Below are 24,067 nucleotides of genomic sequence, written 5' to 3' on the forward strand. Positions count from 1 at the left end.
GTAAGTGCAATGGCTGGAGATTTTTTCTGAACAGGGAGTGAGGAGCCAGGAAGCTGAATATGGTTTTACTTCATACAGCCCATGGGTGTATCTTAATGGATGGAACCCAGACATTTACTATGGTGTTTGACTCACTAAAGGTATTTCAAGGGTGTAGCAAGGCCAAGGTTCTCAACCCCGTGTAAAGTAAAAATAGGTAATTTATTAAGTAAACTAAATTGCTGAGGGAGGGGAGGATCTTCAATGAATTGAAGGCTTGTTAAAAAAATAAAGGAAGTATGGGGCTTAGAGTAATTATGTAGCAAAGACAGCAGACTGAGCTGCACAGAGCAACCATATACTTGACCAGATTCTTGTACAAAGGCAGCATGTTTTATTCTTGGGCCACAAAGAAGTCTGAAAAGTAGATCCATACAAATCTTTCCTTCATTTTGAGCTATGAAATACTGGACTTAAGTTTTTGTTGTGCTAATCTCAAAGAAACAGATACTGCCTTTTATGATTCCTGTTTTTTACATGCTGCTTGCTGTCAGACATTTTTAGATTCATAAATCTTACCTTATTACAAAACAGTAAAGTGCCATGATAAAGCTGGCTTATCTGGTAAGTTTTTCCTGGAGAATAATGCATATATTGTTCATCCCTTGAATTTTCCAGGTCATCTGAAGGATATCCACATACAGAAGGGTGACAAGCTCAGATCATTGTCATATATCACACAATCAATAAGAAAACATTGAGAGAAGGATTTACAAATGTAAGTTATATAGCAAACTTCACTGGCCAAGGATGATGTTAAGCACTGCAGGATGTGTGAACAGATCTAAAATGAGAGCAAGAAACAGGAAGGCAGAAGGTGTGGGCTGCAAGGGTCAAGAAGGCTCATACGTGGACAGAAAATAAACTAGTACCATCTAAGCAAAAATGAAACAAAGTTTGTCAAGTAACGGAGAATGAGAACAGTGAGTGTTTGGAAAAACAAATTGTTTCCATAAGCAGCTGGATTTGCAGATCCTGATGACATGTAGTTCTCTCCTGCTTGGACTTGCTTATATCTAAAAACAGTTTTGAGCCCTAACTCCAGCCTTCTCAGGGTATGAAATATTCCTGACATTCATTCACAAGAAACATCCAGGAACTCTCTTTAAAACTTCCACCTTGCTCTCATCTGGCCAAGATGTTCAAAAGTGACTGAGAAAGAGGGACTAAAAGTAAATGGCAAGAATTTGATTTTAGTTAAGAAATCAGAATCTAAATAAACTGGAGCTTGAAATTAGAGATTGAAACTATGTTTCTCAGGTATTATTGCACCTGTTTCTGCATAGGCAAGAGGTTGAATAATGCTTTGCATGCAGAGACCTAGAGATGTGTCTCTGGTCAATTGCTAAAGTGAAGAAAATGCCAAGACTTCCCTCTTATGTTTAAGGTTTTTTTCCCTGGCTATTGCAGTAGGTATTATTTTATATTGCCATTTGTTAATGTTAAGCTATTCTCTTTGCACACAAATCTCAGAACACAGAAGCTTGCATGAATGAGGTTCCAGTTTCAATACCTCTTTACTGACACTAGAATATCTGAATTAAAAATAATTGCAGGTGTTTTGTAGATCTCAGAACAAAAGCAGAGCCATGGATATCTGTTGTTCTCTACATGCATACTTTTAAAGCAATTATGGTATTTAAGCATAGGGTTTACTGAATATGTAACCCTGTGGTTTTGTTCTTTGTTAGTAACCATAGCGGTTTTAGTAGTTCTGCATTGTTCTTCTAAGTGATGCAAATACAATGGAACTCTGAACTATGTTTAAGACCTGTCCTTCTAGTTGTAGCAGGTTTTTCCCTTTTTTTACTAATTCCGGACAACCACAGTATAAAGTGAAAGTATGAACATGGTGGCAACTGTAAACAGCCACCCAGGAACAAGAAAAAGGAGAATCTGTCTTTGGGTCTGCAGCAAAACTCCCTGTGTCCACAGATAACTAGTGAGCTTTTTGTTTCATCCTGTTCCCTCCCTCTGAAAATGCTCCTACGCTACACTAACATTGTTGCCATGGCACCCATCAAACTCAGATACGCTCCTGCTTTATGTATCAAGATGCAAATTTTTATGAACAGGAGAACTTCTTTTCACTTTTTACTGCTATAGGTAAGGGACTCTATCCATGCCTCCAGAGGCAATTTACTGAACACTCTTTGTCATTCCTTAGTATGTGCCATAGTTTACTCTTATCAATTCAATCCACAAAGGGCACTTGCTAAATTTTCTGTATTTGCCTGTTTGATTTTCATGGTACAAATTCCCCTACACATCATCTGTATTCGACCACCCTTTAGGAAGGTGGGGAAGTGTGTGGGGAGTGTGGGGAAAGGGGGAGTGGCTCATCAGCTGGTTTTAAATTGAAGTCAGGGCACTACAGCAATACATACCAGCTGGGGCTGTGGCTCTACAACTTCAAAGGAGAAAACTTGAACAGTTATGTGAGCCCACTTTTCTCCTTCTGCAGCAGGGAACAGCTGGTGAATCGGACTGTGGCTGCACAGAGACTAGTGTAAATGGTGAGAGTTATCACTGAAATCTTGACCTGTACTGATGCAGATGAGAGAAGATTCAGGAAATACACAGCGGCTTGCTGTGGAGGAGATTATATATTTGTATGTTAAGATGTTATTGCACACAACAGCCAGGGAGGGAGGAGGAACCAAGCACGGAGCTCACCTTTGAAATTTCACTCACATAATAAAAGATTATTTAATCTTTTAAAATATACATATTGAAGACCAATACTGGGTTGTTACTTGCCCTTTGTGCTGGCTCAGCAGTTTGATACCAGCTTTAGCAAGTTCCTTGACACAGGGAATTCTCTGGAAAGTACGAAAGCAACCTAAACCCCTTGTACACTGTGGAGTATGAGGCAAGAAGATGGTAAAGTCTGCTGATGCAATTGTCTCTCTTGTTTTAGAATATGCTCCATTTTGCTAATGAATGATTTATCCCACTGATACATTGTCTTCTAAATAAATCTTCAGTCTGGGTCACTTCTGTGTAAATGTAAGGAAAATGATGGAGATCTGAAAAGTTAAGCAGGAAAAAAAAAAAGGTGTGTGCATGTGTGTTTGGAGATTTGCTCTGTATCAGTCTATGCTCAAGGAACAGTACAAAATGGTGAATGCTTCACTGATGTCAGCAAGAACACTTCCTTCTCAGTAGCAGTACTCCCCACCAAAAGGTAGTACTGGGGAGGATGAAAGTTGGTTTGCTTTCTGCTGATGCAGAATAAAAAGAGAACTTTCCAAACTTTCCACTGCTGGAAAGTTTGATAGGTTTGTAGGTTTGATATTCATTTGCGGAATCTAATAACTCAGTATTGGAAGGGGAAAAAAGAGAACAACAATGAAGGTATCAAAAACACTCTCTCTGAGCAGAGGATAAGATGATCTGACACTAAGGCATTAGACAGAGGCATGGGGAATCTGAGTTCAGTTCCCTGCTTGCCACCACTTACCTGTCTGCTCATGGGCAAGTCATGGTCAAGTCCCCATGGCACACCCAGAGTCCTGGTGTTTGCACCCTTCTCGGCAGTGCCATGACTCAAAGGAATGCCCTGCTTGGTAGCAGAGGCACAGTCCCAGCACAGCCAGGTGTCTGTGTTCCCTGACTGTATAATGGGGGTGTCCCCATGTCGAGTTGCTTGGATTTGTAAGCTCTCCCAGGCAGAGCTGGTTGATGTTTCAGATCCACTCTTTGTACAAAGAGCAGTAACAGTTCAGCCATGACAGTGGAGAAAGTCTTGGCTAATTGTTAAAGGCACTGCTTCCTTTGCTGAAGAACCCCAAAATTTGTGACCAATGCAAGCCATGACAACAGCCTTACTGCAAACTACCCAGTCCTGTCACAAGCACTTCAAAGTTACACTACCCAGTCCCTTCCCCACATACTATTATCAGCAATGATTTTGTACAAAATCAGACACCAAAATAGATACACAGGACACTTCAAACTCAGCTCATAAATTCTTTAAGGCTCATTTGCAAAAATACACCGGAAATTCTTCTGAGTGTAAGTTACACAGAATGTGCTTGTTTGGCTCAGACAAGATCCGTTTTGAGATCTTTTGTCAGGTACTATTCGTTTCATTAATAATTACTGCGATTCCTCGGGGACGTCATGACAATTTTTAACAGATCCTCATGCAGATTGAGGAGTTTGGAGTATTACTCACCTTGCATGGGTGTACATACATAACTGCATGCATACAAGCAATATTGTTATGCTCAGTGGTGCTGGTATTAAACAGAAAGCTAAGTATGTGTGTATCATTGTTGATAGAACGGAGGCCAAAGGTTAATATGAACATGTTTTATAGCTGCAAAAGCTAATTACTTAAGTTAAAGTGACTATAGTGTATATTGTTTGGGCCTAACAAATCGTATGGAAGCATATTCACATCTAACCATAGAGTATTTTAGTGCTTGTAACAGAACTCATTAAAAATAATGTTGGTTATTCTAGAATACAGTGCAGTAAGCTCGTTTTTTAACCATTAAGTAATAAAGACTTATGTGGTGTCTTTTACAGTTCTGCTAGTTGCAATAAAATAATACTATTTTATTTACTTACAAGGGTAATTGTTTTAATTAAAAATACAAGATAGGCTTTTAATGTTAGGTGACATCTTCTTTAAAAAGGCTTAATTAAAACAAACAACATATTGCTTTGACAGCTAAAGGTTTACAATGAGTTTTGTTTCTTCACAAAATCAATGATTCTTGCCTAATTCTTGCCCACTCAGAACATCAATATAGGATCAAGCACTTCTGAAAATCCTTTTCCCCCAGAGCAATACCTTTGAAATCATAAGTTCTAATCATGTCATCAGAAGGTATTCTTATGAGGGAAAGTTTTCAGGACTGGAGAAGGTCAGTGAGAAAATCTAACTGGTCTTTCTGATAGTTGATTCAGGCACATTAAAAACTGTCAGCAAATTGAATTTTTCCTTTTATCAAACTACAAGGGCCATATTTTGCAGCCAGCTTGTATGAGTGGACTTTGGGTTCAGCAATTTACCATTGCACCTGAAATATACTACTAGTATTTTTTTTAAGTTAAATTGCACAATCCTTATGCAGACAAATTTCCCATAGGAACTGTGTTTGCATAAGGACTGTAGGATTTTGTGTACAACTTGTAAAGGTGATCACCCTTAACTCCTAGAACTGAATCAACAGTGTTTGTTACCTTTAGTAACAGGTGGTAAATATAATGTTGAATTCAGATTGTATGTTAAAGGACCAGCTCAAGGTTCATTAGCAGTGACATTTTGCCATCTAAAGGATGAAGGAAAAATAACCACCCAGGCCACCTGTTATTAAGGAAAGACAATTTACTAACAACATTCTCCTTTCCCGGTTAAAGAAAACGGTGTCTGAGGGAGCTGCTCTGCCAGCCTGGTTAAACCAATAAAGATTTTGTCAGCCTGCTTCAGCTCGCTTCCATAAGGAACTGCTTACTGAACAGGTACTTGAAGCTCCTCTCTGATAACAAAGCAGTCTAGAAACTGTATCACAGGACTTGTGGAAAAAAGGCAGGTGTTATTACCCACACTGACACAACACACTGGTATTTCCAGTTCTGGCTCAAAGTATGTGAGTATGCATGTGTATAAATGCTGTAAAAAAAACTATGGAGAAATCTTTGAAAGTATCTGTAAATGTGTATCTCTTGAAATTACTAGATCACGTACTAACCATCAAATTAGTTCCACTAAGCTAAAGCTTAAGTATCCTATGTCATTTGATGATCTGCAGGACACTTAAGGTTGGCTTAATGGAACTAATTTTAAAGTTTGCTAGTGACGTCATTCTAATCTAGTGTATGTTGGCTGGAATTCTTTCTGGTTTAAGATTATTTTAAAATCCCAAATGTAAGGTTAACAGGGTGTTTTCAGTGTAGTCTCAGAGAAAGAGGGAGAGAGGAAAACTCAGCAAGATTAGTCTAGAAGAGAATTGTCATAACTCAGCATAGCTTCCAATACATTCCCACTTATGCTAGGATTGTTGCTGGAGCTAATATGGCTTGAGAAGTTAGCACTGTCAAATCACAACAGAGTCCAGAGAATTTAAAAAAAGCTTTTCTCTAACAAACTGTGAAAACTGAAGACTGGCATACTGAAAGGAGCAATGATTCACATTGCAGGCCACACAACGTATTGCTGAATATTCACATGCTACAGAACTAAGACCATATACTTAATATTGTAGATTGAGTTGGAATATTCTGAACATGGCTCAGAAAGACAGAAATATCTTTTAGTACTCATAGAAAAAGACAATACCTACAGAATAAGCTATCTCCTATGACAAGTCAACAGGAAACAGAACTGTCAGTTCGTGTCCTTCCTCCAAGTAAAGCTACAGTGATAACCAGAGGATATTTTAGTAAAACAGCTGAATTGTCCGTCCCCCTTCTTCAGTGGAGCAGGAGACTAGGATTTAAGGCACATTAGTCAGCATGTTACTGCATTGATTCTGTTTTGGACACATGCTGTGAGTTTTCTGCAGCATGAGAGGAAGAGATTTACTGGAGGATGATTTTCTCAGAATCAAGGTGATGATTTGAAAAAATGTTGATCATGTTGAATTCCATCTAGTTCTAGTTTGGTTTTTAGTTCAGATAGAGTCAGTGCGGGATTTAGCCGTGGAACTGGGAAAGCTTAACATAATGAACTGATGTTTGTGGAGGCATAAAAGTGTGCAAGTTTTTTGCGTTTTTAATAAGCTCTTTGTCCTTGAAAGTTAAATGTAGCTCTGTAGGAAACCTGGGTGCAGGCAGCTACCAGGATCAAACCCACCACTATATGATAGTTGTTTAAAACATGTGGTATGCTTCAGTATGGAATCTTTAAACAAAACAGTTCTAGCTTGCGGCTGTTGCTACACAGACTGTATGCAGATAAGTCACAAATAGCTGAGCATATGTGTGGTGCAAGGTTAAAACAATAACAAGCAGGTCGAATCATTCAAACACTGGAAATCACTTTGACTCCAGGCCAAAAGCTTAGCTTGAGATGATATCAGTATGGGATAAAAAGAGGATAAACTAACAGGCTTAGCAGCCAGCTTGTTGGAGTCAGCATATAGTATCTATACTTCCAGCAGGAGAGCAGATGGTCATATATTTAAGGAAGCACCAGACAGGGAGTCAGGAGATCTGAATTCTATTCCTGGCTCTGCAGCAGTGTTCCTATGTCACCTTGGGGAGTCACTTTTTCCCCTTTTTTTCTTAATCTTTTAAGTAGTGGAAATAATATTTGCTTGTCTCACAGGGCAGTTGAGAGGCTAAACTGATGCTGAAAAAATGCTCTGAAGCTCTAAGAAGAACATATGGAAGAACTGCAAAGTAAACTTGTTTGAAAGAAAGGACACTGCATGGTTTCATATGGCATGTTTGTGCCATATGTTTATGACCTTTCCTCTCCCCAGAATGTCCCATGCCTTTTTGCACACAGTTTTCAAGGAGGGAATAAATGGATTAAGCTGCCTTCCACATTTCTTAGAAAGATAAGCAGCTGCCAGTAAGAACCTGACCAAAGAACAGACTTTATTACTGAGAGAGACATTATTTATGCCCAAGAGGGCAATAGGCTTGTTCAAGTTAACTGTTTGTCCCAAGATATTTTTGCATTGGTGGCACAATAATGTCTCTAATGGCTTTTATTCTGCATTCAGCAGTGCTGCTTGCAAGCTGAACATTAAGTATTGTCTTGTATGAACAATTCTTCTGCTGAAGTCCCAAAAGAAGTCAATGTTTTAAATCAGTGAGAAATGTTCATGATTATTTGCACAGGACTTTCATCTAAAGCCCATTAAAATCAACTAGACTTCAAAGGAATTTGAATCAAAGACCTAGCAAGCAGCTGTCATTTCTTCTGAATCCTATGCCCATTAAGCAAAATGACCCTATCTGTCTCCGTTACTATTTGGCATCATAGCAGTAATGTTTTTACAACAGAACAAATAGCTTCTGCTTTCAGTGTGGAGGTGTAAGTTTTGGGCTGGTGTTGAATTTTAGCGCGTATCATGATTTGCTCCATTTGTACATATCTTTTTTGCAAGAGGAAAAAAAAAAAGATGAAGCCTTTTGTTTTTTTTTTCTATGCCTCCATTTTTCTTGTTCCTAGATTCTGAGTCCCTTTCAAGGGATTGAACCCCATTTCAAAGCCAGCTCCTGTAAAAGGGCACAGATGACACTGCAGAAGACTTCAAAACATTAGTCCACCTCATGGCAGTGGTGGAGAAAAAGGAAGCAAAAGCAAAGTTTATCTGAGCAGGTGTCCTGACTGTCAACATGGAATATGGTCTTCCAACATGAGTTTGTGTTTCTGATTCCTCAGAAATGGAGCTGCCTCTAATCCTGTAAACTGGACTTCCTTCAGCTCTTCTGGAAGTCACTGTGGGTTGGATATCTATTTGGAGGGAAGTATTCACCATTTTCAGATTAAGGCTGTTGAGCAGGTTATATTGTGTTGCAATAAAATGAGAAGGGTCTGGTGTGATTTGTGACGATGACCACATTCTTCTCTTGCACGCAGCCTGGTTTTGTGAGAACACACTTTTGAGTTAAGCTGTTCCTCTTTTATACTGAGGTAGTTCTGCTACCTGTTTCCCTGATGACAGCCTTGGTAGTAATGTAAAAGGACTTCATACTTTGCTGAGAAAGTTTTACAAAGATACCATAATTACAGGTAATGTCCATTGCATGTGTACATAAACAAACTGACTTTCTGAAGAACTGTGTTAATATGTCTAGCTACAGTTAGTTTATTAAGGAAAGAATTCAACTGTTTACTCTTGATATTTGAACCAAGCAAGAAGTTAAATAATTCAGATAGTAACCAGCCAACTGTTTTGAGTATATAAACAAAAACACTCTTTATGACAGTGTAAAGTTGATAGTCAGTGGCCAGAGACTGATCTGGTCCAGCTGAAAATGATTTAGGCAAGACTCTAATGTCCTCATCTTTCCCTTTCACAGGAATGTTGGTTGTTTCTTTCATGTCCTCTTTTTGGTTAGGCAAGTGACAGAATTGCAGTTAAGAAGTCAAAGAAGTGCTCAACAAAGACACAAGCACAGGAAGGAAGACAGCAAAGATGGAGCTTGTTTTACCACTGTTCTCTTGTTCTCCCCATCCCTTTGATTTTTGTAAGATAATCTGCACTAGTTGCCACGGACCGTGCAGGTAACACTTTCTCCAATGACTACCGTTATAACATTTTAAAAGATTTGAAAATGACATATTAAAAAATTCTCTTATTTCTTAGAAAAAGTGCTTCAGTGATAATGTTGCTATTTGTATGTGTTTGTGTTTTGGGGTGTGGAAGAGATCCTGGAGAATTAAGAAAAAGTAGAACTATTTCAAGTGAAGTTAATGATTCAACAAGGGAAGGTTCCCTTCCAGGATAAGTCTGGTTATATATTGTAATTGTACAAATAAAGTGTTGAGTCCAGATCTATCCTCCTCCTCTCTAGTCCTGCACTGTCAGGGCTGGGCTCTTTGCAGAAAGATGTGGCTTTTTCTTGGGACCATCTTTTCTCTGGGGATGCTAATTCCTGGAAAACTCTGCTTGAAATTGCAATATGATGGGTGAGTGTGAACGAGGTATCGTGAAGAATTGTGCATGCAGTGAAATTCCCAGGAACTGTGTAAGAATAATAATAACAATTATGAACTAAAATGCAGGAGATAAAGTTACTAAGCTATAAGATTTGTAAGATTTGGAAAGAAAACATAAAGATGGGAAATTAAGAAAGGGTGAACCAAATCCAAGCCAACAAAGATATGGCTGCTGTCATAGGAGACACAGAAGGCATCTCAGGATGCTCTGCAACCGTTAGCTGAAATTCCTTTGGTTTAGCCTCTTTCATAATGAACTTTGAAATCAGATGCTGTAGGAATAAAATGGCTTTTCTGAGTATAAAGTGGGGGAGATGACTGAGCAAAATTATATCCATTAATAAAAGACAGCTGAGGTTATGTGATGTCTTAAAAGCAGCTTAGATACTGAACCCCTGTTGGAAATCTGTAACAGTAACAAAAAAAAGCTAATGGAGTTGGTCCAGACAATTTTCACCCCAAGGTGTTCAGAGGATGAGATTATCATCTTTTTTATTACCGATTTTAATGTTTTTGAAAAATATGAAATGTCTAGTTTTGTTGTATTCTCCATTCTCAGTTCTGCTTCATAAGAAAACGAGTGATATAAAATTATGCTGGTTGCCTATCTAAACTATTTTGTTTCGTTCACCCTCAACTCTAGAAGGCATGATAGGTCACTCTGCCTTACAGCAGTTGGATTTGCAGAGCAGCACAAATACAGTGGGGAGGCCAGCTATTCACATATAACTTTATACACAAAATTTTCTAAAGTCAACTGAGAATGTAACCCAGTGCTGAATGCCTCTAGATTAATTACACCCCCAGAATATAGTTTTAAAAAGGAGATAAAACCAAGCAATACCTACTGCAAGTAAGTTCCTTCATAGTGTACCCATGCAACAACTCTCCTGGCAAAGCTCCTGGCAGAGCATACAGAGACACTATTTCTCTCTTTAAAATATGTTATTTCCCTTGGATATTACTTAGTATTTAGATTTGTATCAGGGATGCAGTCAGAGCCTGTCAATTTCACTGAGTAGAATTCAACAGACCCTTGGAAATGTAGTGGTCATTTTTGTTTCTAATTGCTGTCAGGACTGAACTTGTTGAGCATGGGATTTAAAAACACACCTAACTGAATTGTCAGTGTGACTTTTGGTGGGCAGCACCTGTACAAAGATGAAATGACTAGTAAAGCCCTTTTTCATTGTCATTTGCTCTGTTCAACAACTGAAATGAAATATCCAATCTATGAGCATCCAAGGAAATGCAGCTTGTGCTGAGAACAGTCCTTTCATTTGGTAAGAAAGCTTAACTGTAACATTTAAAAAACTGTTGTTTTCATGTGGTCACATGGGCTGACTTTGCACTTCTCCACTGAGAATCCTAGTCCGTGATCATAAACAAGTGTGTGCTTTCTAATCTTAGTTTACTATTAAAAATGATTTGTCTCCACACTGGCTATTGTAAAAGGTTTATCAGTAAATAAGAGCTGGCCATCTGGCAGCAATCTGACTGTCTGGCATTTCTTTCATTTGCTGTAATTAAGACATAATGTCAATGAGGATAGAAGATATTACAGGATATTGTTTCCCTTCCTGATAGACAAAGAGCAAAGCAAGCCCAGGCATTTATAGAGAGAATAAACTCTGAACTGCAGCTGAGTTGTTTATTCTCCTATCAAAGATGTTTATCCTGCATCTACAAGGTTTATTACAAAGATATGGCTGTTGTACCAAATTGTTAGCAATGCAAATGTAATCATTTTGCCCCATAGATGAGGGTCCTATATGCTAACAGCATCTCTTGAACTAGTAGTAAACAGCCCATTTTAACTATCAAGTTCTACGTTTCTCTATCAACAAAGGTGGTATTTTCAAGAGAGATGTAAAAAAACTCAAATGCCCCTATTTTTCAGTGGATAATGTGAATGAATAGTGAATTCTATTTGCATGTATATTAAGCTGATAATTGTACATTTGTGTATGGAAGCACAAATGATAGCAGTTGTAGTTCAGATGATGAGAGCATATTATATGGATGACCATAATGACCATGGCTTTAATAAAAAGCCATGCAAGGCTTTTGCAACAAGAATTTCTGTTACAAAAACTTTAAAATGTTTTTTTTTTGTACTTGTCCTGTAAAGGCTCCAAGGCCCATTGAAGTCACCAAAGGAGAGTGTGAAGCAGTAGTTATTGGTTACTAAAAAATACAAATATTTCTCAGGGTCCCCTTTCTATCACATCAGTAGTGGATAACGGCAATCTCACCTTCGAGTAATGTAATGTAGTCATCAAAATCCATTCCTCACTATGACACCCTTTCTTAGAAATGTCACACTTGCTATGAGTCCTGGAAAGTTGATCTGAACGAACACTGGAAAAAAATTAGAAAAATAATTACAAAGGTTTTTTTTAATGGAACATATAGATTTACTTTTTCTGCATTTCCAACCATTTTAATTTGTTCTTTGTAAACTTTCAGTATTTTTTTCAGATTAAGCCTGTAGTAAATGAAAGTTCTATGGGATCTCATGAAAATATATTCTCAGACACTGTATCTGTGTGTCTTTTCTAGAAATATGAAATGATAGATCCTGTACTGTGTGTAGTGTGAATTGAGTAAGAATATGCAGTTCTGGAGACCACACTATTCACTATTTGTGGAATAAATTGGCTATTCTCATGACAAGTAGCTTGTGAACATCTCAAGCTCTTAGCAATGTTCATTTATCATGGCTATCTAATGTTTTTGCATGCTAAAATAGATCAACAAAGCACCAAGTTTAACTCTAATAACTGAAATACCCAAACGGGAGAAAAAAAGTGACATCTTATCAAATAAATAATTTATTATATATTACCAACAATCTTGTTTTGGCCCTGGTCCTGCAAAGGCAGAAACATACACCAGGGCTCATGTGAGCAGTTGGCTTCAGTAAATGTGGTATGGTGAATAAAGAATTGCCACCGGCAAGGAAGCAGAGTTAACCTAATGCTCCAGCAACAGAAAACTCACATTACTTAGTCCTATTTGCAGCTAAAACATTCCAGGAATTCATCACTCAGACATGTTTTTGTTGGAACAGCACTCAGTGGCATGCTCTGTCTTCCTGCTACATAGCAAAATATCTCCTTTTGACTGATGAAATCATTGATACTTTAACAGACATTAAAACGGATCTTGTTTCTCTGCTGAATTTCCAGGGATCAGGTTTTGCACATTGTGCCAGAAACATTTCAGCAAGTCCAGCATCTTCAGCATCTTTGCAGCACTTTACTGGTGAGTAAGAATAACAATGTGTGCCCAGAAAGCAGAGTGGGGTCTTGGTCTATAAAACAGATTTGCATGGAACTTTGGACAGGAACAGACATTAAAGTAAACTTGAAAAAGCTTTACCTAACTTTTTTTTTTTCTTAGTGTAGAGTGGTATTGCCCTTCCACTACCTAAAGGAATTTATGGGAAGAAGTTGATTTACTTGCATGGCTCTGTGAAGGTGCTGCTCCATATCAGTGGTGCCCGAGTCAATGGAAACACTAAGCCTGTGCTGTATGCTCTGTGAACAAATGGCTGGAGAATAGTTAAGGGGAGAATTTGAAGGAAAACTTCTTCCATTTATTGATATGCAGATACTCTATCTTAAATTTATTTTCTCTTTCTGAAAACAGAGTTTGATTTGTGCATTTCTTTCTTCTCTTCACAGCTGGATTTGTGGAAGCCCCTGCTGCCTGAAGACATCTGGGCTGGAAAAGACCTGCACATAAGGGTCCCAGCCCCTCTGGTGCAGGAGGTGAAAGACAGCTTAGATCAGCATATGATCTCTTACAAGTACAACCTCTAATTTCCTGTTGGGAAAGGCTGTCTCTAACAATCTTCCTTGGTATCACAAAAGGACCTAGTCCTTTCTAATGAACAATCAGCAAGTACTGATGATAGGACCCAACCTTTGTTCCAAGTGCCTCCAACTTATCTTGACCCGCCCAATGCACAGATGCTATGTATAACTTTGAGTTTTAAAAGCACATTGCCCTATGCCCTGTTTATTTACCTTCCAACTGAGTAGGAGAGTGTGAGTTTGGAACTGGGATCTGAGACAGCCCAATCTGTCTTGTTTCCTGCCTTCTCAGTGGCAGAGGATGGCACTCAGAATTATAACTCAGTTTTTTAGCCTAAAGTCAGGAAGCCAAACTTGGTACAATCACTACTAATAGGAGCATGCTTTGCTCTTGGAAAGCCTGGATACTTGAACACAGTGTCCTCCCTATTTTGGAAAGCCCAAAGGTTTAATCTGTGTCACTGCAGAGCAGCAGTCTGTGTAGCTCTCCTTTTCCCTTCCCTGTCTTTTGTTGCTCCTCTGGTTTGGAGAAGAGCCTTTTCAAAGTGAATATTCAGACAGTTTCTTCAAAGCTGCAGTTTCCTACCCGTATTGCTCCCACCAGGCTAGTGAGAATTTCCTGGCACCATCCAGCCAAAGAGAGATATCCCAGCCTGGGACAAAGGTCCTCGTGGCAGGTCCCTACTGTGCACACAATTGGGACCCATGAGCTTCAAGTGGCCCATGATGCTTTACCACACCTACCCAGCCCACATCTTCACTAACTGCCATGCTGCTTCTACCAATCAGAAGATCTAATACAGGTACAAAGAGTATTTATAAAACAAAATGGGATCAAATAAGATCTATTCCGCACACATTCCCACTCCCATTTTGAAATTACTTTTTCAGGTAACCAGTATCTAGCTATATGTCATATAAACAGCCCATAGTCATTCAGGGCTGGTGACAAATGGCCTATGGACATACACTGACATTTACCAATCAAAGGTAAGTTACAGGAGGATTGGTGCCACCCCAAAACTCTTTAGAGTTAAAGCTGATCTTGACATCCTACATCTTGCCTGACAAATTCTTTTTAGTAAGTGTGATGCCCTGACAGCCAGAGATGGAGAAAGATGAGATGGGATCCAGTACAAATGATCTGGCATCAGGTTTATATATTCAGGACTTAGACAACATTCCAGATGATACTTAACCTCTTATTTATACCAAGGCTCTTAATTTTCTAATGGTTTCAACTTATTCTAGTGGAAATTTAAAGACTAAGCTGAAGTTAGCAGCTTAATTTTTTTTTTTTTCCCTTGGGTTGGGGCCAGAACTGTATCCATCTTGCGTAGGGACCTAAAGAAAGCAGTGGGTAATTTAATAGTCAAGTTAAAATTTTGGCCTTGTATTGCAAAGGGCTTGAGATGAGTATGGCAATGTTAGCGTTAAAGTTCCTATAACAGGTTTAAAGCAGGAACTACCTTTTAGAAGGCAGCTGACATGCAAGGAAGGTAACGTGACAGTTAGATATATAATGATAGACACATAAATGACAAATCATAATCAGGACAGCAATATTCTGACTGAGTCAGACTCTGGGATTTCAATTCTCCAGAGCTCTGATAAGGCAGTTTGTGGGTGTGGTTTCAGTTCATGGGAATTTGCACTGCCTGAATTTTAGCCTTAAGTTCAAATGTGAATAAACACCAAAGCTTAGAGTGAAAGTCAGCTGTAACTACTCTTAGAAGTTTCTTGTGTGCAGCTTCCAGAAATGCGGATCAGTGCTACTGTCAGCAGAAGAGCCTATTAGCACTTACAGTGTTTGAAATCAACAATGTTGAAGCTACCTTTGCAACTGTCTTATCGCAAGAGTTTACAATGAGCACAGATTTGTAACAGTGTTACAAGCGGCTGATTGCAGTGAGAAAGCACAGTGTATATCCAAGTCGACTGAAGCCAAGGAAAAGGTCTTACTGACTCCCTTGGTCATGGAATCACGCCTGTGCTATACTCATTTCTGAATTAATTTGTAGCTAAAAAGCAAGAAGAGCATTTTGAAGGAAAGAGGAGTTTTGTTGTGATTTTTGCAAATTCCAATGAATACTTCTGTGAAGCCTGTGCAAATTGAAAATGTCTCCATAAAATACAGTTGAAACACTAATCTTAAATGTTTCACTTTCCCCTCCTTTTTCCAAAAGGTGGAATTTTAGAGTTTTGCCCAAAAGTAGAAGAAAATAAAGATATTGAACAATTTTTTTGTAGAAAATTGTCGATCTCAAAAAAAGTAATAATCTGGTAAAATTACTACTTTATTGTTAAAACCTAGCAAAAATCTCAGTACTTTAAACTTCCTCTTACATGAAAGTAACCACTATGCTGATGGCGATGAATTTGCCAGGCGGTCTGTAACAGAAGAGGCTAAATCCTTTCATTTGCTGCTGTAAGCAATGTACCCACCACGATAGTTCCGCACTAACTCTTAGGGATTGTTTTCTGTTCTACCTCCCCCTTTCCCCTCCCCTCAGAGTCCTAATACCTGACGTGCAGGAACTTGTGGATCAGAGCATGCCAAGGGAGAGGAGCAGCCACCGGCACGTCCCAGAAGGTTATGTCTACACCCAATATCATCCAATGGAAGAGGTAAAGAGGAATCCAAGTCTGCTTGCTTGCTTTGTTGCTGCTATTTTGTAAATGCCACAGCAAGCAACTCTGTGCTTGCAGGAAGCTCAGCTGAAGTCAGTGGAGTTCTTTCTGGCTTTCTTCTTTGCAGAATCAGTCCTTACTCTTTGACTAGAATCTTGACCTGGTTGAATTGAACATGAATTTGTGATTGATTTTGATTAAACCCTCAATTCCTCCCTGACCAAAACTTAAATGCTCTGCATGCAGCAGCCATATTGTTTTGCAAATAATATTCTGGGGTTCAGTTGATTGGTTTGCTACCTTTCCACCCTATTATCTCTAGTATTTACCCATTTAAGCCCTACTATATTTGATGCTGAGCCAAATGTGAAATGCAATGACTATTGCAGTCTCTGGAATCCCAGTGAGGAAGAAGAGGTCAACAGTGGGAGACTTGTAGAAAGAAGTAACTTAAGGACAGGTTTTTGACACTTCAGGAGAGAATAATGTCATGCGGGTGGGCAGTGAAGACTTCTTGGTGCTATGTTTCACAGGCCAATGGGTAAGCCTGGACAAAATCATAGCATGGTGGTATTCTTCCTCCTAGCCACATAGTAAGAGTGAGAGAGCAGAGTCAATACTCATGTATATTTTGTTTGAGCTACCTATCGGGATAACTGCTACTGAACTCAGATGTGCAAAATCAGTACTGATAGGGAAGAGAGTGTAATACTATTTTGAAGAGTTGATGGTGTGGCTCTGTGTCTGGTGAAGTCAACAGAAAGATGCCCAGTAGGATGGGCATGTTGAATGAGGTCCAGAATAGAGTATCAGTGTTGTATTGCAGCAATGATTTCTTTTACCACCCAGTGAGTTATGACCATGTGTTTGCTCAGAGGCAAGTGAAAGGCCTTCCATGAGTGTTAAGTGATATGACAGATTGAAATAAGCTCTGAGGAAAACATTGCTTCTTTAAGCAAAAGAAAGTGCTTTAATCTGCAAATGGAGGTGGGAAAGAGAAGAAAACTCCCATTTTGGATCACGAATTCTCTGTGACTATTTCAGATTTATCAATGGATGACTCAGATCCAGAAGAGCAACAGTGAGCTGGTGACTCAGCACTACCTGGGGAACACAACTGAGAATCGAACAATGTATTATCTGCAGGTAAGGGAAGAACTTTCTTAAAATGGATAAAAGGTATATTTACAAAAAAGTACACAGGAGAAGATAGGATTCAGATATTTCCTGACAGTGAACATCCCGGTTCACTGAAATAACAGGAGACGGTTTTACTTCTCTATAGTACAGTAAGATTTGCCAACTTTCATATACACTATCACTATTGCTATTGCTATTATGCAGTGAAAACAACAAATTAACTGAAGTCTTGTTTAGAAATACAAATGAAGCTGAAACTAGCTTGGCAACAGCTGTGTGTGAGGATAAAGAGTTTTGCTTTTTTTTTTTAATTACGTTTTACAGCATATAGCCCTTCTGCTAGGAGTATTCCATGACATTTTTTATCGGCTGCTCTAGTAAAAACCATCATCTTAAGAACTGCTTTAGTTATTGTCTAATCTGTTCCTATCACTGAGTAAAATTAGATTCCCTGCCTTTTTTTGCTTCCCTTTCTAAAAAAAAAAAAAAAAGAATCTCAAAGTAAGAACAACCAGTCCTGTGAATGACTAATATAAATGAAAAAAGAAACTGTCTTACTGTTACTCCTGCTCAACAAACACCTTAAAACTCTTGCTCTGTGATACCGCAGAGATGGGGTTATTAGGAAGGAGTGCTTGTCATAATGGTGTCTGTAATAATAATAATCTCAGATGGCTCAACGGCTTATCAAGGAACATCCTTTTCTTTCTGTATTACACTAGGCTATTTTATTGTAATGTAAGTTTTCCAAATGATCATTTTTATACTCTTTCAGATCAGTCAACCATCAAATAAACCCAAAAAGATCATTTGGATGGACTGTGGGATTCATGCCAGAGAATGGATCTCTCCAGCCTTCTGCCAGTGGTTTGTGAAAGATGTGAGTCCTCACTTTTCCACGTAGATAATAAAAAAAAAAGTACCACTTTGGATACTTCAGTTTTCTGTCATGGTACCAAGAATTATGCTTTTTCTGTTAAAATATGATTTTCAAAATTAGTGCACAGTACAGATACCTGTGGAGACCTAAGTCCAAATCACAGTTTGAGATGAGATATGGGACAATATTTGTTGGCACATTGTTTCCTCCACCTGAAGTGATTCCAAAGCCACTGAACTTGATAGCAAACTCTGCATTTCCCATAGTGGCTTTTGGATCAAGCCTCTCTGCATTACAAAACCACAGTCCCCCTGGAATAAAGCAACCCTAAGATACCATATAGGAATGTTCCACGTGTACTGAAAGTACCTGGAACACAGATATGCTATCATGTAGCTTTCATACCAGCAAGACTGTATCCATATGAAGTACACTATAACTGTATACACTGTCAATTTGTTAGTGGCAAAAGGTAGACATCTCAGCATATTTGGGGATCAAAGAGTGAGTGATTCCTTGATGATAGTTCTAAGCTAACTCTTTCCAGTGATTACCACTAGATTCTCTGCTCAGTCCTCTCTATTTTTAATTTTCAGATTCTTCAAAATTACAAATCTGATCCAAAGATAAGCAGATTTCTGCAGAATTTGGACCTCTACGTCTTGCCAGTCCTCAATATTGATGGCTATATCTATTCCTGGGAAAAAGTAAGTAGTGAAAATCCAGCAACTAGATTGAAAGTTAGATATGCACAGCATGTTAGTTTTAGATACAATCATAACAATTATATTTAAACAGAGAACAGTGACAGAATAATTACTCACACAAATCCTCTCATGGCAGAGAGTTTTTGTTTCTTCTGGTAAATCAGCAGTCACTTGAGATTACAGGGATAAAAAATCCTAGCAAATGTCATGAGCCTTGGGAAGAGAATCAATTGCTTTTGAGTTTCTGGGGATGGACTTACTTCCCTGCTAACAGCTCAAGGCTTGGTTGATGGAGTTAAGCATATCTGGAGGAGTCAGTCATTCTTTGCAAGAGATCTCAACTAGCAGATGGGTCTAAGCACCTTCGTAGCATGGAACAGGAGGAGAATTGGTCAAATATTGGGCTATTTGGTTTTGAAATAGGTGTGCTTTCCCAAATAATCTTCCTTTTCCAATACGGAGGATAATGCAAAAAGTTGGTCTTCAGCAACTCTCATCATGATTCCAGGCTCCTGAGCCCAGTCAAAACACCTTTTAACGCAGGACCTCAGTATGGCCCAACAGGCTCAGCCTACTGCCATGTGGATCCTGCTGTCTCTCAGCTTGCTCCCCAGCAGGTTTGGGGCATACCACACATTGCACTTGGATGCACACGTAATTCAGCCAGGAAGCTCATACAGGCAGTGCAGTGAGGTCTACAGAAAAACAAGTATAGCAGGGAACCAAGGAGCAGCAGCAAGATTAGCTGACAAAACCATTCATCTTCTTGAATCTGAAACAAACGTAAGTTCAGCTGTCATCTCTTGGACAGAGAGGTATCCCTCACAATGCCAAGTCTTTCTCAGGAGTGAAACACTGCATGGAAGCAGTTGAGTACTACAGAAAAAGCATACTCTTTTTTTTTTAAAGCTCAGGAAGCTCATTTCAAGGTGCATGTTGGCTTGTGGAATATGGCAGCCTGGCTGTAGCAGATAAAATGTTCTATCACTAAGCTTTATCACCCTTGCACACAGAGTTGCACTCTTACAATGCAAGAGTTACTCAGAATGCAGAGGTGTACATTCTACATTCTGCAAAGGAGCCTTTACACCATATTATCACTAGACCCTATGGATTATTGAGTTGTTATTATGTCGCTGAAGTTACTTTTGTTCAGGAGCGTTTATGGAGGAAAAACCGTTCTCCACATATGAATGGCACCTGCTACGGGACAGATCTGAACCGAAACTTCAATTCCTCCTGGGGCAGTAAGTTCCAAGTATTTCAGATCAGCAACACAAATGTAAAGCAAGAGTAATAACTAATCTATGAAATAAGACTAAGTCCTATAGGAGAGAAATACTCATCTTCTTGTCATCAAGACATTTGTAAAAATAAAAACCTGGTTTGTAAAAATATTAAGTCATTGACTTTCAACTGGCATTTACTTTTGTGAGCAGAAAATTGCTGCTTATATTAACTATACCTTTAATTCACTGCAGGTGCAAGCATTCGGATCTAGGCAGCAATGTTAGGAGTTAGTCACTTAACAGCCAGTATTTGTGTTTGCCATGATTTTCAAGGAGCCTCCAAAGCTTCCCTGGCAGGTGGTACACTCCGGTGGTGTCAGAGTGTTTTCATTGCAGCCAGCCTGTAAATGTGCATTAAATATTTCAGTCTTGTAGAAAATTTTAGTTGCTACCAACAGAGTAAAATGTTAAAGTCCCACTGAGCTGTCTAGTCTCCCTGCCCACGCCTTAACACTCCAACGTAAATTTCCCTGTTTCCTCTGAACTAGTGTTTACATGTCTCTCCTTTGATTCACTTCTTGTATTCCTCTCTAGGTATTGGTGTTTCTTATAACTGCAGCAGTGAAATCTTCTGTGGACCTGGACCAGAATCAGAGCCTGAGACAAGAGCTGTGGCTCAGTTTATCAAAAGGAAGAAGAGTGACATTTTGTGCTACTTAACAATTCACTCCTACGGACAGTACATCCTCACTCCCTATGGTTCTACAACTAAACCACCAAGTAACAGTGAAGAACTGGTAGGGAAAAACTTTAATCTTCTACACTTATAGAGAACAAGTACAGGCAGTAGCATGTGGCACAACTCTATTTGCCTTCTTGCCTTTCCTTCATAGGAGTTTGGCTTATTCAGGGGCTTGGCTCCCAGAGTTACTGCCGCTCCATGCAGTATCAGCAAGGTTTATCTGCCTCAGAATTAATCCTAAACCTTCATCTTAAATCAGGAAAATTGAACTAGTACAGATAGGGTTACTGCAATGCAAGGTAAGTACAGAAGAACACCGAGTTCTTTCTGCATAATAGAATGCATTTGTACTTCAGGATGCCAGCACATTATACACACATGGTTGTCCTGATTGTGTCTAGAAAGGGTATTCCAAATGTGCTCACTAGGAGAACAGGAGCAAAGTAAACACCTACTTTTTGGTTACGTCTCCCGTCAGAGTGTTCTAATTTGAGTTCATTGACGTGTATTTATGAACATTTCAGTAGCTGAAGCACTAGCCAAGAGCATGAGGGACTTGGGTTCAGACTTCATATGAGTCATTGGAGAAGTCAGTCAGTCTGTCTATGGCTCAGTTTCTAAAGATGATGGGATACAGAGTCTATGGCAATATAACAAGTGTAAAAGATCAATCACTGCTGTAGTCAGTATCAGTATGCTATACAGCATAGACTCTAATTCTCCAAAATACAACCCTCTAGCTTTACAACAACACAAATATCTTCTCTACCTAATAGCAGAGTATTTTTAAAAATTTTAACATAATTTGCATTAAAAAAACAAGAACAATTTGCCCAAATGTTTGTAATGGGTTTCTCTAAAGTCCTGAACCAATAATGTCAAAACGTAAAGCTGATCATATGTAAATGTAAAGCTGAAAGAGACAAAAATTTTGGTCCACACAAAATAATTGCCAAATGTACTGGCACTGATGACAATGCTGTTCCTATTTTGAACTTACAGATGCACATTGCAGAGAAAGCAGCTGCTGCCCTGATGGGAAAGTATGGGACCAGCTATGAAGTAGGACCAACCTCTCTAATTTTATGTAAGTTTCTTTATGTTTCCCTTTGATTGCTCTGTTTTTCAAAGAGGAGAGTCATTCTTGTGTCACAGCATCAGTAAGTACTGTTTTTCTGAGTCTTCTCTTTGAGTAATATTTAATGGGCTGGTTCGGTAGAACATCTAAGCAGCAGTCATTTGAATACAAGATAACACTGTACATTATAAAGCTGACTGCGGAAAGGAAGGAAGCATTGATCAGAAGCTAGTTCCTATATGAATTCCTCACAGATACATCACAGGGGACAGAAGGAGATTGGTGATAGATCATCCTGACCCTGCTGAAGTCAGCAGCAAAACTCCTATTTCTCTTCACTGGAGTCAAGCGAAAATTAAAATCCCAATCAGGTCTATAGTTACTCCATCAGACATTATCACATGGCAGCTGCTTGCAGTTCTGCATGAAATATGTTGGTTTCAGCCTCATTCCTAATAGGCTGGATAGCTACATCATGAACACACCATCATGGCTGATACTAGTTGACAGCCTTTACGTAGAGGACTAGAGGGCCCTAGAGACTGCCTGGTAAGCCCAATATTTTCCCAGTAAGCAAGAAGTCACACTAGTCACTCAGAAGAGGAAGCAGCTCACTCCAGTACCCATGCAGTTTTGCATATTCACAGCGTCTGTCTGTGCACGTCCCTGAGTCACATGAATCACCCACTGCATAAGCAATGCAGTGTAAGTATAAGGTAACTTGTCCATGCCTAGGACTGCATTTTTCTGTGGTTTATACTTATACTGAATAGGTAAGAAAAAAGATCCATGAGGCAGATGAACAGTGATACAGGAAGTAGCCGGAAAATATTCAGACTTGACCCAAATTATGCTTAAAAACATATATACAAAGAAATTCCATGCAGTGTCAATGTAGGAAATGAAGTACCAGAACAGACAAATGGCCAGTCCATCTTGTAAACCACACTGATCACAGTAAAATACTAAAAACACAGAATCCCTGGAACTCATCTCCTGTTATTGTACAATACCATCTTATGGAGGATTGTTTCACTTAGGAAAGACTTTTAGTATAATTAAGAATTGCAGCACCTAGAAACTCTGCTCTCTATGTCACAGTGATATACAGTTACTGCTTAGTTCAGGGATTCTGGTATAATCTTGCATTAACTGTAGCAAGAAGTATTTTCAAAGAACCGTGCTTAATACATATATCTCCCCTCTATTTTTAAATTCACAGACAGTAACTCAGGCTCCTCACGGGACTGGGCTCACATGATCGGTATTCCTCTCTCCTACACATTTGAACTGCGAGACAAGGGTACTCATGGATTTGTTCTACCCCCTGACCAGATCCAACCCACATGTGAGGAGACTATGTTGGCTGTGACAACTATCATAGAGTGTGTTGATCAGAAGTACTTCCCAGGTGGGGCTGTGCTGCTGACCTCCAGCAGCCTGGGCCTGAGTCTTTGCTTGAGTCTTGTACTTACATGGACAGTTTCTTAAAAATGTCTTAGAGAACCCAGCAAGAGACTCCCATGCAAAGTATAATGTCCCTTTGAAAAGACAAAATTACATGAGCAGAGGAACTAAATGTCAAATCTTTCAATAAAGGCTCATCCCACAAAATACAAGCATCCACTTTTTTGATAGCTGTATTTTAGGGAAGGAGGAAAAGATAAAGAGCTGTGGCAATTTCCCAAGCTTTACTTGCTAGCTCTGCAAGAAGCCATCTTGACTATACACGGGGACAGAGCAGTATTACTCCCTGGTTCTTGAGCATGTTTTCAGCAACTCACCTGGGCCTATGCAGCCCTTCTGTCAGCCACAGTCCTGCTCTGTCACAATTCTCCCCACTGGCTGACCCTGCTGATTCCTGGGTCTTGCTGGCATTAGCAGGACACCTGTGAGACTTAAATGTACCCAATTCCCACTACAGAAAATTGGACAGCTTTCTTGACATCCACCCTCTTCCTTAAACTGCCACATTGGTATTTACCAGAAAATTACAGGGCCTCAAGAGCTGGTGAAAGGTCATAATCAGGCAACCATCAACAGCAGCCCAAAACAAGCTGGTGCAAGTGTGTGGGGACAGACAAGAGTTGTGGTCCTGTCACTTAGATGTAGTCAAATTAGCAAAGATAGAAACCACCCCAATCCTTCAAAAATCCAAAAGGTAAAGAG

General features: G+C 39.2%; 1 protein-coding gene across 1 annotated transcript in view; it reads left to right on the forward strand.

The window, feature by feature from the left end:
- Window positions 1-582: 582 nt before the first annotated feature.
- Window positions 583-24,067, forward strand: part of CPO (carboxypeptidase O) — a gene marked incomplete at its 3' end in the record, with an annotated part of 24,033 nt that continues 548 nt past the window's right edge. The window contains exons 1-10 of the mRNA XM_010294551.1: window positions 583-603; window positions 13,360-13,484; window positions 16,005-16,119; window positions 17,167-17,268; window positions 18,038-18,142; window positions 18,739-18,849; window positions 20,006-20,096; window positions 20,673-20,875; window positions 21,823-21,907; window positions 23,121-23,365. Of these exons, the coding sequence (XP_010292853.1) occupies window positions 583-603; window positions 13,360-13,484; window positions 16,005-16,119; window positions 17,167-17,268; window positions 18,038-18,142; window positions 18,739-18,849; window positions 20,006-20,096; window positions 20,673-20,875; window positions 21,823-21,907; window positions 23,121-23,365 (1,203 nt within the window). The remainder of the gene's footprint in view (window positions 604-13,359; window positions 13,485-16,004; window positions 16,120-17,166; window positions 17,269-18,037; window positions 18,143-18,738; window positions 18,850-20,005; window positions 20,097-20,672; window positions 20,876-21,822; window positions 21,908-23,120; window positions 23,366-24,067) is intronic.

This window comes from Phaethon lepturus, unplaced genomic scaffold (assembly GCF_000687285.1).
Source record: "Phaethon lepturus isolate BGI_N335 unplaced genomic scaffold, ASM68728v1 scaffold46810, whole genome shotgun sequence".
NCBI lineage: Eukaryota > Metazoa > Chordata > Aves > Phaethontiformes > Phaethontidae > Phaethon > Phaethon lepturus.